General features: G+C 41.9%; 1 protein-coding gene across 1 annotated transcript; it reads left to right on the top strand.

Annotated features, from left to right (window-relative positions):
• The first annotated feature begins 705 nt into the window (after positions 1–705).
• On the top strand, positions 706–18,668 carry NKRF (NFKB repressing factor). Its single transcript, XM_041740923.1, has 3 exons — positions 706–1,437; positions 14,495–14,625; positions 15,694–18,668. Exons 1-3 carry the CDS (start codon positions 1,172–1,174, stop codon positions 17,649–17,651), a joined length of 2,355 nt encoding a protein of 784 aa, XP_041596857.1. The 5' UTR covers positions 706–1,171; the 3' UTR covers positions 17,652–18,668.
• The last annotated feature ends 384 nt before the right edge of the window (positions 18,669–19,052 follow it).

Genomic DNA, 19,052 nt, shown 5'->3' with positions numbered 1-19,052 from the left:
CGCAGACACAGACTGAGGAAGCTGCCTGGAGCAGATCCACAGGTGGAGTGATCCGTGTGACGACAGAGTGATTTAGCCATTTGCTGCTGTGCAGCTTTTAACTTTCTACTTTGAGCTCTTTTTGTTTTTCGTAATATTTTGCACGTTTTAAATTGATACATGACACACAGAATTATTTGCAGTTGCGATCAGATCTGTGTAAACATGGTGCCTGTATTTGCCAGCAATTGGAATGGCATATGGATGATGCAAGTGGCTGACTTGAGAAGTGGCGCTGTGGATGATTTTCTTTACAAGTGTCACATATTCCCTATGTTTTCACAATAAAATACAAAGCTAATGGCGCACGATGCAGAGGTTTTTAAGCTGGACTCTGAAGAAAAAGCCCCTCAGGGAGCTGACATTTTTTATAAAGTGTAAAATCCAAACCGAAGTGTCCACCCCTCCCTCACCCCCCGCCAAAAGGCACGGTCCTACTGTCCCACGGCTCAAAAACCCAGCAAAAGCGCCAGGCGAGCTGTTGGGCCAACAATCATCCGAGGGCGCCTTCCAGGGATTTCACGGAATCCTGTTCCCGAACCTTAGAGAACCTTCCAAAATTCCCTTCCCAAAGTCCCCGCCCTCCGCTTGTCACCGTAGTGCGTCAAAGGCCGTTAGTCGTCACAGGAGGGGAAAACGTACCTCGCGCGAGATTTGGCGACGGAATTTCGAAGTTAGGGAACAGCCGCGGCGCACGCGCACTGGCCTCACAACCTCGGGGCGGCACGCGGGTAGGTAGGCTAGAGCCCAGAGGAGGGGGAGCAGAGCGTGTTGGTGGCTCCCCGGGTCGCCGTGCAGTGTGTGGGTCTGCGGGTCGCTGGAAGTGCGGAGCACCGGGCCGACCCTGGCCTCCCCGGCGCGCGTGTGACTGCGGCGGGCGCTCTCCTGCGCCTCCACGAGTTGGAGGAGTGCTGCCGGCGTGAGCCCCGGCGTCGGGACGTGAGCTCGTGCTCGCCTTTTCCTTTTAACGGTCGTCCCCCCCCCCCCCGCACACACTCCAGTCCCCTGAGAGTTGGTCTTCGCGCCTAGGAGCGCCCCTCCTCACCCGGCCCCTCCCACCGACCCCCGTTCCCGCTCGCTCCTGGTGGGTAGCCGGCTTCTTCCTTGGGGTCCCTGCTTGGGGGCGGAGAAGATGGCTGGCGGACGTCTGCTGTTGGGGGGCGACTTCCTGTCGCCGCCGCCGCTGCCCCCCCTCCCGCCGCCGCCGTTGCCGCCCCTCCCGCCGCCCCCGCCCGAGCCAGTGCTGGAGCAGTGGCGCTATAGCCACGAAAGTGACTGGCAGTGGGCTCTGCGGCGCAGCTTCATCTGTCGGCACCTGCACAGCTATCCCGGGGCTGCCCTGGACCAGCTCCTCGCGCTCTCCGCCGCCTGGACCAACCACGTTTTCCTGGGCTGCAGGTGAGGAAGGTGGGAGGGTCGGGTTAGGGACGGGGTAAGGGGTTCGATGATGGGGGTCGGGATAGAGACGGGGGCAGGATACGGACGAGGGGTTAGAGGCTAGAGATTTGGAGGTGCTGGAGGACACCAGAGGGTTCAGTGTTGGTTTGGGGAGATCAGCCAAGCGAGGTAGAGGATATGACATAACAGCCAGAAGAAGGGTGCGGGGATCACGGGAGCAGCTCCTCTAGGAGCAGGGATGGAGATAAAGCAGCACCTGTAAGAGGATTGTTGAGGGGTGGTCATTGTGGCGCTGGTTTTGGAGGGCGTGGGAAATGACGAATAGCAGAATCTCCGACCTGCGTAGGACCTTCCAAGGATGCGGTATCCGCAGAGATATTCGACAGTACGGGCTTCGAGGGTCTGCGCGGGCTGCGGGGGGGGGAGGGCGGTGGGCGAGGAGAACCTTGCTGGTCTCCTCCTGACCACTCCCTCTTTGTATCCCCATTAAATAAAACAGCACCAGCCCCCGGGCGGGCGGTGGGGTTTTACTGTCTTCTCCTGGGGAGGCGGTTTGTATGAGGTCTCTCAGCTGCAGGGTCCGCCTCGCTTGTAGATTTGCGCATAATGTGCCTGGACGCAAACAAAGAGATGGATATATCTTACTCTAAAAATGGATTGCCCTCCTTTCACCTTAAATGTGATCTGGAGGATTAATATTTGGTCTCTGGGTGAGGTTTTAGGTGTGTTTGTCTGTGTGTCTGTGTTCGTTCCCTCCCCCCTTCCCTAGATCCTGGTGCGCGTTCTGAACAGGCCTCTTTGAGAGCTCTTTGCATTCAATGGAGACTGCAGTATGGTTCCAACGCATTTTTTTAAACAGGCTACTTGGACTGTCCAAGTAGCACCCCCAAATCAGTCCTAGACTAATCATTCCTTTGATAGACTGAGAGGCTTCTTTTTTTGGACACTCCTGCCTCACGGTGAATTTTTTATTAGGAAGGATGAAAAATTCTGGAAAATGATCAGATCAAATTCAGCCAATTCAGTTCTAGGAATGACCATAACAGATTCAGAAAAATAGAATTGTCTACTTCTACCTGTAATTGTTAAACATAGTATCCAGTGTATACTTTATTCTGCTCTAATCACCAAAGTTTATTTTTTCCTATATTCTCTAGGTTAGTATAATTTCTGCCTCCAGAGACAATGATTATTTCACTGGAGGAACTGGTTATAATTGGGGAAGCCTCAGTAATCAATTCAGATAAATCTAATTGACCTTCACTTAACAATATTGTTTTTGCAGTTAAAAAAGTATCCTTATCCTATAATCATACATCTCTGTGATATCACAGAAGGCCAAGGGAAATTTGAATCCTGAAAAAATTTTTACATGTGGGAGAATAACTATCTATTGTATCAATAATAAATCTTCTCACAAGAGTCTAAGCTCCTTTGGGGAAGAGGTTTTTGCTGTCTTGTTCACACCTTTATACTCAGGGCCCAGAAGAGTGTCCTCTACACAGTGGCCACTCAATAAATATGTGTGGGGTAACAGATGACTATAGCTTTATAATGTATAAAATATTTTAATTATTTATGTATCTCGTAATACGACAGCCTTGGGAATTAGGTGGTATCTCGTTTTTACAGCTATATCAATGGAGGTCAAGAAGTTAAGTGACTTTTCCAAGATCCTACAGTCGGGGCTAGAACTCAGGTCCTCTGATGCTCTTTCCACTGAGACACCACTGCTATATTTGGGAAGGATGGACCAGGAGTGAAAGGAAGTAACTGACACAAGACACATCATTATTATCTCAGGATTTCATTCCAAGAACAACAGCCCTTTACATAAACTAGGGCATTAAGCAATACAAAGCAGGCCAAAGATAGTTGGTGTTAAAAGCTCAAGCATCCAGGACATTTTGTGTGCATATGCACTCACCCAAGCACATCTGTGTGTAACATGATGAATATACACACACATGCACACATTATTACATCATGTAACATTTTAGTTAAGTCAGCTCTGTCACTGCAAGAATTGCCACAACATTATCAAATAGCTTTACTGAAGAATAATGTTTGCGTTATATCTGATAATAGTTACAGGAGAAAGGGAAAGGGCAATTAAGAATCTTGGAAGCTAGGGACCAAGTGCAGCTTTCCACCTTAGTCAGACTTTATGTTAGCTGTCAGCTTCAGGTGGGTAGAGTCTATTTTCCAGTACTTCTTAAGGTTGATGTTGGCAGAGCTCATATTCTGGTCTGTTCTTCCGGGACAGAAAACTGTTCTCTCAAGGGAACTGCAGAATACATGGTGCAACAGCCCATTATAAATTTAGATTGTTAATTCATTGTTCATCCCTTGACTTTTGGAACAGGTTGTAAATAGTAGCACTTTTTTTTTCCCAATGAAGGGCTTTCTGTGTTCTTTTTAGTGGGAGCTGAACTAACTCTTAGGTCAAGGATATCTTTGGAAACTCCTTGATCATAAGACCAAGCCAGGGGGAGCTCAACATGTACAGGGAGGCAAACTGTTTCATTCCTTTTGGTAATAGTGGCGATTTGCATGTAACAAATGTAACAGGCTCGGATATCTCAGTTCTGTAACAGTGGTTCTCAAACTTAAGCATCAGAATCAACCATTAGGCTTGTTAAGCACAGATTGTGGAGCCCCACCGCAGGCTTTCTGATTCAGTAGGTCTGAGGTAGGACCCCTGAGTTTGCATTTCTAACAAGTTCCCTGGTGATACTGATGATTAGAAGATGCTGGTCCGTTGATTATACCACGAGAACCACTGATTTATAGGATAAAATAAAGCAGTATTTTCCAATCTGCTTTTTGATCATTTTTCCCTCATAGTTCCAGACAACTAGGAAGCTCAAATAACTGAAGTGATTTCTCTTCACTATTTTGTCTGTTTCATAAAAGTAAACAGCCTGTCAAAAGAATTTCTTCTGCTAGCAATTTCTAAGATATGTCTTGTGGCCAATGAAAGAAAGTTAGTGTGGGGGGGTGGGGGAGTGGGATAACGGGGTGATGGGCATTACGGAGGGCAGGGCCCTTGATGTAATGAGCACTGGGTGTTATATGCAACTGATGAGTCACTAAACTCTACCTCTGAAACAAAAGTTAGTGCGGTCTTCTAATCAATTGCATCTGTAGCACTTACATAATTGTTCATACGGACGCCGGGGAATTGTACAAATTTTTTAAAGATTTTACTTATTTAATCATGAGAGACACACAGAGAGAGGCAGAGACATAGGCAGAGAGAGAATCAGGCTCCATGCAGGAAGCCCCATGTGGGACTCAATCCCAGGATTCCGGGATCAGGCCCTGGGCCGAAGGCAGAAGCTCAACCGCTGAGCCACCCAGGCATCCCATGGAACTGTATTATTTTTACTTATAAACTGTAGATAGTGTATCTATATTTTAAAATGAAACCAGGTTTGCTGCCTTGATGGTCTCTTCCTTGTTGCTATGAGACTGGTTTTTGTAAGGTAGGTGCCAGTTGAGCTCATGTTGTGAAACTAACTTTGCACACAGGTAGTGTGCATCAGTCACCAGCTAAAGGAGTGTGAGTGAGAGCTTTCAAAAGATTTATCAATTATCTGGTTGTGTGTTATTCACTTATGATGTTAAGAATCTTATTGATAGTTTTAAATAAATTTATACTTGAAAATCTAGATTTGTTTAGTTTTCAAACCTCAGCGTTTTTTTGGACCCAGTGGAGCAGTTTAATAATTTTTTTTTTTAATTTTGGAAGCATTGCTAGATATTTGTTAAATTACAGGTGCCTTGTAGATCATAAGTATGTGCCTATCTTTTTTCAAGAATGTAAGATTCATGAAGTCACATGTCTTTGTCCATTATAAATCATCTTTATGTCAGGCTTGGTGGGACGGTTGAATAGCATCCTGATTTCTAAAAGCTTGGTACATAATAAGCTATCTTTAAAAACCCTAAAGACCTGCTGAGGCTTTTTGATTTTGTTTTTTTAAGCATTTATGATCAAATGGGTAAATTAGACTTAAATATATAATATGCATGCATCGTAAAATTACTGTATTAGATTTGCCTTAATGATAAATTGGATCATGGTCTGTCCATAAGGTAAAATACTGTGTAGCCATTAAAACTCATGTGGTAATGGCATAGAAAAAAACTTATACCATAAATTAAGAACAACTCCCCATCCTGCCAGATTGCAAATCAACATAGGTGATCTCATAGGAGTTTTTTTGGGGAGGTGGAATGGAAAGCATAGAACAAGGAATAAAAAGTAAACTCCAAAATTTTAATGAAGTTTATCAGTGGTTGGGTTTCTAGGCGCTTTTCTTGGTGGGTTCTCTAAAATTTCTGGAGTAAAGGTGTTACTTTTTAAAAAGATTTATTTGTTTATTTGAGAGAGATAGCAAGAGAGAATCTCAAGCAGACTCAGCGCAGAGCCCCAAGGTGGGGCTCAATCTCACAACCCTGAGATCAGGACCTGAGCTGAAATCAAGAGCCAGGCACTTAACTGTCTGTGCCACCCAGGTGCCCCTCATAGTAGGTTTTATCTTTTTTAAAAGATTTTATTTATTTACTTGACAGAGAGCACAAGTAGGGGGAGCAGGAGAGGGAGAAGCAAGTTCCCTGCTGAACAGGGAGCCCAGTGCAGGGCTCAATCCCAGGACCCCAGGATCATGACCTGAGCTGAAGGCAGATGCTTAACCAACTGCACCACCCAGGCGCCCTATAGATTTTAAAGTAGCACCTTTAGGAGAGCGTGGGTGGTGCAATTGGTTGAGCATCTGACTCTTGATTTTGGTCAGGTCCTGACCTCAGGGTCATGAGATCAAGACCCGCATCAGGCTCCATGCTCAGCACAGAGTCTGCCTGGGATTTTCCTTCCCTCTCCCTCTGCTCTACCTGCTTGTGTTCTCGTTCTCTCTCTCTCTCTCTCTTTTTCAAATAGATAAATCTTTTTTAACCCCACATGTAGAGGCTGCTTTTATTTTTATTTTTAAAAATATTTTATTTCTTTATTTCAAAGAGAGCAAGAGAGAGCATGAGTGGTGGGAGGGTCAGAAAGAGAAGGAGAAGCAGACTGCCCACTGAGCAGGGAGCCTGATGCAGGGCTTGATCCTGGGACTCCAAGATCATGACCTGAACTGAAGGCAGATGCTTAACTGACTGAGCCACCCAGGTGTCCCCATTAAATAAATCTTTTAAAGATAAAATCTACAAAAAATATATAATGGAAAGCAGTAATAAAAGCTTTACTAGCTTGGCTTATATAAAATTTGTGGAACCACTTCTTTATTCTTGGATAGCTATTCTCTGAAGAATTTTAGAGGAGAGAATGAAATCCTAATGGTCTTATTAAAGATTCTAGATTAATATTTACATTGTTCTCTGAATAGTCAATAGTTAGGTACTATAGAGTCTTTTCCATTATTGTTTGAGCTGGTTGGGTTTCCTCAGTATTATGACTTCCTAATAAAGGACTGAGAAGCTGACTGTGTTCACAGCCTACGCAAAGGTTTATTTTTATAGCCCATGGGTGATGTTGAATTTTGTGGCAGATGTAATGAATAGGGAGGAGTAAGTAGGTATAATCATTACTGATGCTGGAAGAAACTGAAGAGAAAAGTGAATGGAATGAGCCCCAAATGCATCATTCATGCACACTTCTATGTATGATATACATGCCATTTACAGTTGTATGCCATATTTGGAATCAGGCTGGAATTGAAGTCTGGACAATTTTGACTGGAACTCAAGGTGAGTGGCTTGAGCGTAGTACCAATTCAAGCAGAAAAATTGGCATTACCAGGTTAAGATGCATAGACTTTTATTGTCATAATCTTTTGTTTTCATTCTATACCTTAGAAATTGGACTCCCAAATCTGAATGGAAGTGATATATAGAAAGTATAATGTTTTAGGTTTTACTTTCTTTTTTTTTATTAAAGATTTTATTTATTCATTCATGAGAGATAACACAGAGAGGGAGAAGCAGGCTCCAAGCAGGGAGCCCGACATGGGACCTGATCCCGGGTCTCCAGGATCACGCCCTGGGCCAAAGGCAGGCGCCAAACCGCTGAGCCACCCAGGGATCCCCACCTTCTTTTTTTTAAGGCTATACTTTCTGATGTTTAGATAAGAATAAATGAAAATAGGGGCACCTGGGTGGCTCAGCAGTTGAGCATCTGCCTTTGGCTCAGGGCGTGATCCCATGGTCCCCGGATCGAGTCCCACATCAGGCTCCCTGCATGGAACCTGTGTCTCTGCCTGCCTCTCTCTCCCTGTCTCTCATGAATAAATAAATAAAATCTTAAATAAATGAAAATAAAGCTATTCTTGGCATTTATTTTTTATTTTTATTTTTTTAATAAATTAATTTTTATAGGTGTTCAATTTACCAACATACAGAAAAACACCCAGTGCTCATCCCGTCAAGTGTCCCCCTCAGTGCCCGTCACCCATTCCCCCCACCCCCCGCCCTCCTCCCCTTCCACCACCCCTAGTTCGTTTCCCAGAGTTAGGAGTCTTTATGTTCTGTCTCCCTTACTGATATTTCCCACACATTTCTTTCTTCTCCCTTCCCTTATATTCCCTTTCACTATTATTTATATTCCCCAAATGAATGAGTATTCTTGGCATTTAAATGCTGATGTTAGCAGTAGCCGCAATATGAGCAGTTATCCGTGGGAAGTGCAGGTTACAACTGAGCTAGCTCATGCTAATCTAATCTGTCATTGAAGGCCACCATGTCTTGACTTCTCTGCTTTGCAAGGAAAGATGTCTGATGGGTATGGAACCAGTTGTGCCAAATGTGGAAAATATTACCTTCCTTCAAGTTCAGAACCTATTCATGTAAAGGTGTGATAGTTTTTCACATTCAGAACATTCTTCCCAGATGCCACCAGTTGTCTCTTTTCTTTGGTCATAGGCCAGGAAAAGCTCTCAAGGTAGGAAGGGTGAGTAGGTCCCCATGATAACAAAAACTTCACTGGAGCTTGTATGTTTGTTTCTCTGCAGTTATATGATATCCTGTCAAGCAGCCAATCTACTTTATAAGGAGCCCTTTTAAAAATTATATGTTTCAGGATTGCTGGGTGGCTCAGCAGTTTGGTGCCTGCTTTTGGCCCAGGGCGCGATCCTGGAGTCCCAGGATCAAGTCCCGCGTAGGACTCCCAGCATGAAGCCTGCTTTTCCCTCCTCCTGTGTCTCTGCCTCTCTCTCTCTCATGAATAAATAAATAAATCTTAAAAAATGTATATGTTTGGAGCACCTGGGTGAGTATCTACCTTCGGCTCAGGTCGTGATCCTGGGGTCTTGGGATCAAGTCCTGCATCAGGCTCCCTGCATGGAGCCTGTTTCTCCCTCTGCCTGTGTCTCTGCCTCTCTCTCTCTCTAGTGAATAAATAAATAGAATTTTAAAAAATGAAAATTATATGTTTTGAAGCTTTTTATTATGGAAAAAATCAAACACATAAAAGTAAGAGTTTATTGGACCTCCATGTACCCATCACTCAACTTCAGCAATATCAAGGTCTGTCATGCTGCCCTTCTCATTTCTTCTGTTGTGCCCTGTTTTTTTGTGGGAGATAGTCTGGAGTATAGTAAAGAAAATCTTGACACCATTCCTGACCTTCAAATACTTTAGTATGTATCTGTACTAGATAAGAATTTTTAAAAATTTTTTTTTACCGGGGGGAGGGGCAGAAGGACAGGAAGAGAGAATCTTAAGCAAGCTCCACAGTGTATGGAGCCCTTTGCTGGGCTCCCATCTCACAACCCTGAGACCATGATCTGAGCCAAAATCAGGAGTCGGACGCTTAACCGACTGAACCACCCAGGTGCCCCACAGATAAGAATTTTTTAAAAAAACAGAGTCATAATAGGGGTGCTTGGGTGGCTCAGTTAGTTAAACATCTGACTCTTAATCTCCGCTCAGAGCTCAGTTCTTGATCTCAGGGTCATGAGTTCAAGCCCCATGTTGGGCTCCATGTTAGCTATGGAGCCTACTTAAAAAATAAAGTCATAATACCATTATTTCACTCAACAAAATTAACATTAGTTTCTTAAAATAATCTAATGCCTAGTCCGTATTCAGTTTTCTCCATTTGTTTCATTTTTTAAAAGATTTTATTTTTTTATTCATGAGAGACACAGAGAGAGAGGCAGAGACATAGGCACAGGGAGAAGCAGGCTCCGTTCAGGGACCCTGATGTGGGACTCGATCCCGGGACTCCAGGATCACTTCCTGAGCCAAAGGCAGACATTTAACCACTGAGCCACCCAGGCGTCCCTCTCCATTTGTTTCAAGGTGTATTTTTTGAATTTTATTTTTACACAGGGGTTCGAATTTTAACAACCCCAAGATCAAGAGTCACACGCTCTACCAATGGAGCCAGCCAGGTGCCCCTCGTTTGTATTTATACAGTTGGTTTGTTTGATTCATGATCCAGACCAGGTCCATGCATTGTATTTGGTTGATCTGTCTCCTTTAATCTGTAACCCCATTCCCCTATCCTTTTATTTTCATGCTGTCTATTTGATGAAGAAATTGGATTGTCACATAGTGTTCCCTTCATTGTAGATTTGGCTGGCTATGTTCTTATGGTGATGTTTAATATATTTCTGGGAGTAAAGGGCTTGATTAGGTTCAGGTTCAATTATTTGAAAGACAGTACTTTATATATAGTGCTTTGTGTTTCTTGTCATATCCTATAAGGGGACACATGTCTGCTTGTCTCATTTTTCAGTGATAGTAAGATTATAAAGTTCTCATCAACTTTTTTAATTGAAATTTCTATTGAGATAATTGTAGATTCACATGCAGTTGTAGGAAATAATACAAAGAGATGCCCTGCACTCTACCCAGTTCCCCCAGTGATAACATTTTGCAAGATTATTGTGTTATATCAAAACCAGGATAATGACATTGTTAACAATCCATTGATTTTATTCAGTCTCCCAGTTTTATTAGTATTTGTGTGTGTGTGAATTTAGTTGAATGTAATTACTTTATTTTAAAGATTTTATTTATTCATGAGAGACAGAAAGAAAGAGGCAGAGACATAGCCAGAGGGAGAAGCAGGCTCCTTGCCAGGAGCCTGATGCGGAACTTGATCCCAGGACCCCGGGATCATGACCTAAAGCCAAAGGCAGACGCTCAACCATAGAGCCACCCTGGTGTCCCTGAATGCAATTTATTACACAGTCAAGATATTGAACAGTTTCCAGTACTACAAGGAATCCCTTACACACCCTTTTATTTTTTTAAGATTTTATTTATTTATTTATTTGAGAGAGCGAGCGAGCACAAGTGGAGGGAAAGGGAGAAGCAGACTTCCTGCTGAACAGGGAGCCTGACGTAGGGCTTCATCCCAGGACCCTGGGATCATGACCTGAGCCCAAGGCAGTCTCTTAACTGGCTGCACCACCTATGTGCCCCTACATGACCCTTTTATAACCATATCCATTTCCTTCCCACTCATATACAATATTGTGTGTATCAATAGTTTATTCCTTTTTATTGCTGAGTAGTGTTCTGAGGTGTGTACGTACCAGAGTTTAACCATTCACCTGTTAAAGGACTTCTTTTTTTTTTTTAAGATTTTATTTATTTATTTGACAGAGAGAGTGAGCAAGCAAGCAGAGGCAGAGGAGAGAGAAGCAGGCTCCCCCCAGAGCAGGGAGCCGGATGCAGGGCTCGATCCCAGGACTCTGGGATCAGGACCTGAGCCAAAGGCAGACGCTTAAGCAACTGAGCCACCCAGGCGCCCCTGTTAAAGGACTTCTGAGCTGATTGTAGTTTTGGGCTATTACAAATAAAACTGCAATGAACATTCCTGTGCAGGTTATCGTGTGAACATAAGTTTTGATTTCTCTGAGATAAATGGCCCAAAAAGTGCAGTTCTTACATCGTGTGGTGATTGCATGTTTAATTTATAAGACACTTCCATGTGAACTGGTATAGCCACTCTGGAAAACTGTGGAGGTTCATCAAAGAGTCAAAAATAGACCTGCCCTATGACCCAGCAATTGCATTACTGGGGATTTACCCCAAAGATACAGATGCAGTGAAAAACCGAGACACCTGCACCCACTGTTTATAGCAGCAATGTCCACAATAGCCAAATTGTGGAAGGAGCCTCGGTGTCCATCGAAAGATGAATGTATAAAGAAGATGTGGTCTATGTATACAATGGAATATTACTCAGCCATTAGAAACGACGAATACCCACCATTGGCTTTGACGTGGATGGACCTGGAGAGTATTATGCTGAGTGAAGTCAGTCAGAAAAGGATAAACATTATATGGTCTCATTCATTCAGGGAATATAAAAAATAGTGAAAGGGATCAAGGGGGAAAGGAGAGAAAATGAGTTGGAAAAATCAGAGAGGGTGACAAAGCATGAGAGACTCCTAATTCAGGGAAACGAACAAGGGGTAGTGGAAGGGGAGGTGGGCTGTGGGATGGGGTGACTGGGTGATGGGCACTGAGGGGGCACTTGACGGGATGAGCACTGGGTGATATGCTATATGTTGGCAAATCGAACTCCAATAAAAAATATATATAAAAAAAGACACTTCCATGTTGTTATCCAGAGCAGCCATACCATTTTCCATTTCCACCAGCTTTCTTTGTGTCCTTGCCAGCATTTGATGTAGTTCCTCTTTTTTCCCTTAACCATTCTAAGGGTGCGTAGTGATACCTTGTTGTGGTTTTAAATTACATTTCTCTGGTAGTTAATGATGTTGGCCATCTTTTCATGTGCTAATTTGCATTATGTTTGTCCTCTTTGGTTAAATGTTCTGTTCATCTTTTAATATATGTATTTTTTTACTGTTGCATTTTGAGAGACATTTATACTACTTGCTAGTTTTTGTTTTTTGGTTTTTTTTTTTTTTGTTGGGTGTATGGTTTGCAAATATCTCTCCCAGTCTGCAACTTGCCTTTTTGTCCTCTTCACAGGGGCTTTTGAGAGCAAAAGTTTTTAATTTTCATAAAGTCCATTTTATCCATTTTTCCTTTAATGGATCATGCTTTTGGTGTCAAGTATGAGAACTGTTGGCCTAGCCCTAGATCCTGAAGTTTTTTCTCCTGTGTTTTTAAAGAAATTTTATAGTTTTCCATTTTCCATTTAGGTCCATGATAACATTTTGAATGAATTTTTGGATGAGAAGTGAGGTGGAGGTTGAGTTTGAGGTTTTGTTCATTTGTTGCTGACAGATGCCACTTACTCCACCACCATTTGTTGAAAAAGATGTCCTTCCTCTATTGAGTTGCTTTTGTACCTTGAACATGTTTATGGGGGTCTCTTTCTGGGATCTTCCCCATCGACTTTTAACCTACTAGGTTTATTTATTTTTTTTCTATAACGAGATATATAAATTAAAAATGCAACAGAAATGGTCATCATTTCATGATGTATACATGTATCAATATATCCCATTGTACACCTCAAGAATAATTTTAAAATGCAATGAAATAAGGATATCTGTACACAAAGTTGAACACTAAGCATATTAGAATGGAGATGGGCAGCAGTGGGGAGTGGATATAAATGTTCATGAGTGAGTGAGGAAGCAAATAAGAGAAAAAGGGGCCCAGTGTTGGCAATATGCCATAAACTGGGATATGCGGTTAACCCAACCCTTTGCTTCTGAAGTCTATGAATAAGTAAAAGAATATAAAGTATTTAAAAAAAAACTCAGGATTCCTCTTCCTTTCTACTTGTCAGAGTGTGAACCTATCAGGCACACAGATGCCAGGTCATCTCGCTATAACTGCCAGTAAATGCAGTCTTCTAAATTGTGCCTCTTATCCCTTTGCAATCAAAGTTGGATAAGTCCATACATCTTGGATTGAAATGCAAGAGCCAGGCATTCTACTAAGCCTGGCAGTACCAGCATCTTGTTAGTTGACTTTTCTCTTTGTTAATGATGTTATAACCTAGTAGGTTTAGCAGCCGTTGATGATTATTTATTTTATTATGGGTTGCAATGTGGCCGTAGTCTATCATTCCTTCCTTTGTTAGCTCCAATGCTAATGGAATGCTAATGAGGTTTTTCTCATCAACTCTTAGTTCTGATGTACAATTTGTACAGGAACATGGCAGATAAATGCTTGCTTTCTTTAATATTACCTGTTTTTGGAATAATGACTTGATTCCCTACTATCTTCCAAAAGTGACCATTAATGAGTTTGTAAGTATCAATACAAACCAATATTGTTAACATATTTGATGTGTCTGAATCTACTGCAGGTTATTATTCTTAGTGCTATCCAAGTTGGCTCACTTGGCCAGTAGGAGTGTGTTCAGATTGGCTTCTGAGTCCATTTGACACAACCCATGAGATCTTTCACAGCTTCCTTGTTTCCAGACACAAGAATATCTCCCAGATTTATCTTGTACATCTCCTGCCCCAGACTAGGAATCAGCCATTTCTCTAAGGGCCCAGATTCCTTTTTGTGGGAAATGATAGAGACCACAGTTGGGATGTTAACAACCCAGCCACTCTTAACACTCTTAGTACTTTTGTAAATAAACAAATGTAATTGTTTGCATATAATATGCATATCTGATAGAGAAAAATAAATCTTGAGTTTATATGGATGCTTTTAATTCAAATTAAAGATAAGATCTTCACTTAAATTTATTTTATGTTTGTCTTTTAATGACAGCATAATTACTCATTTGATAGGTAAGTATTATAGGGCAAATTCTTCTGTTTTATAGCCAAGATAACTCTGTTGATAAAGTCCTGTGGGAGCAATTACAAGATTCGCTCATTTAGAAGCTTTTTAAAAAACTGCATTCATGAGGCAGCCCGGGTGGCTCAGTGGTTTATCGCTGCAGCCTTCAGCCCAGGGCGTGATCCTGGAGACCCAGGATCAAGTCCCATGTCAGGCTCCCTACATGGAGCCTGCTTTCTCCCTCTGCCTGTGTCTCTGCCTCTCTGTCTCTGTCTCTGTCTCTCATGGATAAATAAATAAAATCTTTAAAAATAAATAAAAATAAAAACTGCATTCTTACCTGTTTTAACTGTAGATTATATAATTTAAATAGGTACAGCCCACGCCTGATGGAAAAAATTCTCCAAATGGCTGAAGGTATTGATATTGGGGAGATGCCGTCATATGATCTGATGCTGTCCAAACCTTCCAAAGGCCAAAAACGTCACCTCTCAACATGTGATGGTGAGTATACTTGTTTTTGGAAGGTGGAATTTGAAGAGAAAACATGGTTTTTAAAAGAATGATATGAGTGTGATATATGATTTTAAATAACATTGGTAACATTGGATCTTACACAAATGTAAAAGAGTTCTAACTTTTAGTGCTGTACAGTTTTTTTTTTTTTGAGGGTGCTAAATAGAATGGAAAACTAGGAATAGTGAAGTCACACTATAATGCTATCCTTGAAGTCCATGCCATGGAACCTCCCTCTAAATACAACAACCTTATACTCTGATCATTTGAACATCTAAGTAACTGAATCCTCTTGGATGCATCCAAGATGGACCAGCTTTCTACTGAGCAGCATTATAGGGAGGAAGCTCTAGTGTCTGGCCTCAACAGAGAGTTCTTCCATAGCTTTAAATTCGATAGTCCCCACAAACTATTAGTTTCCAGCTGCTATTTGTTCTAGAAATAAAATATAGCAAACAACCCTTTTGTGCAGAATAGGTCAGAACTAAGATGTTGAAGTTGAAAACCTTTGGGATCTTTTGATTATTATTTTTTTACATTTTTATTTGAGTTTTAGTCACAACCATGTAAAGGACTATGCAAAGTTACTCACCTCTGATACCAAAGAGAGAGGCTGTGTAAATGCCCCTGGCCATCATCTCTTTTGCATTAGAGCCATCTAGTCCATTTGCAGTTTTTACGAAGGGCGCTTCCCAGCACGGGTGGTATGAGATGATACTAGAACAACCTCTTACTCAGTACACTTCACCTGTGCTTTAACTCATTACATACAGAAGCGTCTGCCAGTCACGTGTGGTGGTGACCTGCATCCTTGATTTAGTGGCATGTTTTTTGTTGAGTTTCTTCCCTTACGTGTGGGACAGGGAACATCCTTCTTATGCTAGAATCCTACATTGATATTTGAGTCCCTTCACCTAATGACCTGAAGTTTTTGTGATGGGAAGTATCTTGTACCAACAGTGCAACTTGCAAATAATATGGTTGGTACTGTTTTCCTGTTTGCTTCTTTTTAAATATTCCCTTTTTAATGAATTGTAAATTTCACTCATTCTATAGGTCAAAATCCTCCTAAAAAGCAAGCCGGTTCCAAATTCCATGCGAGACCTCGTTTTGAGCCTGTACATTTTGTAGCTAGTAGTTCAAAAGATGAAAGACAGGAAGATCCTTATGGCCCTCAGACAAAAGAGGTAAATGAACAAACACATTTTGCCAGCATGCCAAGAGACATCTACCAAGATTATACTCAAGACTCTTTCAGTATACAAGATGGGAATTCTCAGTATTGTGATTCATCAGGATTTATTTTCACAAAAGACCAGCCTGTAACAGCCAACATGTATTTTGACAGTGGGAACCCTGCCCCAAGCAGCACATCACAGCAGGCAAACTCTCAGTCAGCTCCTGAGCCTTCACCATCACAGACATTTCCTGAGTCAGTGGTAGCTGAGAAGCAGTATTTTATTGAAAAATTAACAGCAACTATCTGGAAGAATCTTTCTAATCCAGAGATGACTTCTGGATCTGATAAGATTAATTATACATATATGTTAACTCGGTGTATTCAGGCATGTAAGACAAACCCTGAGTATATATATGCTCCTTTAAAAGAAATCCCTCCTGCTGACATCCCCAAAAATAAAAAACTTCTAACAGATGGTTACGCGTGTGAAGTTAGATGCCAAAATATCTACTTAACCACAGGTTATGCTGGCAGCAAGAATGGGTCCAGGGATCGAGCTACTGAGCTAGCTGTAAAACTCTTGCAGAAACGTATTGAAGTTAGAGTTGTCCGACGGAAATTCAAGCACACGATCGGAGAGGACCTTGTGGTGTGTCAGATTGGCATGCCTGCATACGAATTTCCTCCAGCTCTGAAACCACCAGAAGAGCTGGTGGTGCTGGCTAAAGATGCTTCTGGGCAGCCAATTTTTAATGCTTCCGCCAAACACTGGACCAATTTTGTCCTGACCGAAAACGCAAATGACGCAATTGGTATCCTTAACAATTCTGCCTCATACAACAAAATGTCAGTTGAATACAAATATGAGATGATGCCAAATCGCACATGGCGTTGCCGAGTGTTTCTGCAAGATCACTGCTTAGCTGAAGGTTATGGAACCAAAAAAACAAGTAAACACGCAGCTGCTGATGAGGCGTTGAAAATCCTTCAAAAAACACAACCTACTTACCCTTCCGTCAAAAGCTCACAATGTCAAACAGGCTCTTCACCCAGGGGATCCGGAAAGAAGAAAGATATAAAGGATCTCGTTGTTTATGAGAATTCTTCAAATCCAGTGTGCACGCTGAATGACACAGCTCAGTTTAACCGAATGACAGTTGAGTATGTCTATGAAAGAATGACAGGCCTCCGATGGAAATGCAAGGTTATCCTAGAGAGTGAAGTAATCGCAGAAGCAGTCGGAGTGAAGAAAACAGTCAAGTATGAAGCTGCTGGGGAGGCTGTGAAAACCCTCAAAAAGACCCAGCCCACTGTCATTAACAATTTGAAGAAAGGAGCTATTGAAGATGTAATTTCCAGAAATGAAATTCAGGGCCGCTCAGCAGAGGAAGCTTACAAACAACAGATCAAAGAAGATAACATAGGAAATCAGCTGCTGAGAAAGATGGGCTGGACGGGTGGTGGTTTAGGTAAATCTGGTGAGGGCATTCGGGAGCCAATCTCTGTCAAAGAGCAGCATAAGCGGGAGGGGCTTGGTCTCGATGTAGAGAGGGTAAATAAAATCGCCAAGAGAGATATTGAACAGATCATCAGAAACTATGCCCGCTCAGAGAGCCACACGGATTTGACTTTCTCTACAGAGCTGACTAATGATGAGCGGAAACAGATACACCAGATTGCCCAGAAGTATGGTCTTAAGAGTAAGTCGCATGGGGTAGGCCATGATAGGTACCTGGTGGTAGGTAGAAAAAGACGGAAGGAAGACCTACTAGATCAGCTCAAACAGGAAGGCCAAGTGGGGCATTATGAGCTTGTGATGCCTCAGGCAAATTGAGCTCTTACTGATTTATTTTGTAAATGCCCAATGAGGCAGATTTATGAATTAAAGAAATGCCACATGTCCTGGTTGCAGAGTATATTCATTCTTAAGATGTTTCACCTTGTTCATTTCATATAGTGCTTTATTAGATATTGGAACCTGAAGAATTCTGTCCACTTGTATTAGCTTAATCCAGCAGATGAAATTGTGCAGTTACTGTTTGTGTCTTTGATATTGCTGTGTCCCTCAGATTTTAGTAGTTTGTACAAAGGAAGAACACATATCCAAATGGAATTTCACCCCAAGGAAGAAATTCCCATTTTAAAGGGCATAGCACAGCCATCTGCAACAATATGTAAAGTTGATATTGACTACGATAAAACTACAGTCTTAATTCCAGACTTACTGAAAATGTCAGATCATTTTGTATTACTATTTTCATCTTTGTGTGAAGCCAGTTAAAGAATGTTTAACAGTAAGTTGTGCTGTATGTGTAAATTGTCCTTACCGACTAAATGATGTAAAACTTTCTTAAAGTAATTTTAGTGTTCATTTATTTATAACTTCTATCATGTGGTTTCCAGAATATTGGAAGTGATTTACTGTTATCTTGTGATATATGAATTTTAACAAATTCTAGTCTTCATGCTGAGAGAGCACTACTTGAGAGAGCAGTTGAAAAGTTTCAAAAACTTTGATTCAATCTGAAGAAAGGAAGCTGGAGCTGTTTGTTCTTGGTGCCTTGCAGAGAGACTCACAGCAACTCTCCGTTATAGCTTTCACGCGGTGTGGATGTACAGCACATCCAGGGTGGCCACAGCTGTGGCAGAGCTTGGTAAAAGACTGAAGACACATTGGTGCTTTGATGAAAAAGGTCAGTTGGCTGGTCCCTCTCTCAAAAAGCTTATTAAGCCCCAAAAGCCAACTTTGTAACATATTTAAAACTGCTATTTTCGCTTATTTCTGGAATGTAAAAAAAAATGTATAAAAAGAATTAGTGTATGCTTCCTGAATAAAAAGGAGCTGACGTTGATCAAAATGGCAGTGTGCTTATTTCTGGGCAGCAGCTTAGTAGCGACACTTTGGGTCTTGGGAGAGGGGAAGTGGTGTTTGCACAAAATATTTCAACACCAGAGCACATGTGGAGGCACATAATGACTTAGGAGATCCGAACAGCTAATCAGTCACCCATCACGTTTTTCCTATAGACCAACATGCTGGCTGCAGCCGAATCTCAGACTATGTACTTGTACATGATTTTGGTTTTGTTTCTCAGATCAAGGATTAGTATTTAGAGGTGAATATTAATATCGATAGTTAATGAAATGCTAGAACAATTAGGTTGTTTACTGTGTCTGAAAACATTTAGTACCATACTTGGCATGTAATTGGCCCACAATAAACAGGAATTTCCTT

This window comes from Vulpes lagopus, chromosome X, assembly GCF_018345385.1.
Source record: "Vulpes lagopus strain Blue_001 chromosome X, ASM1834538v1, whole genome shotgun sequence".
In the NCBI taxonomy this organism is placed as follows: Eukaryota; Metazoa; Chordata; class Mammalia; order Carnivora; family Canidae; genus Vulpes; species Vulpes lagopus.
The sequence above is the reverse complement of the archived record's forward strand: the minus strand, read 5'-3'. Positions and strand labels throughout refer to the sequence as shown.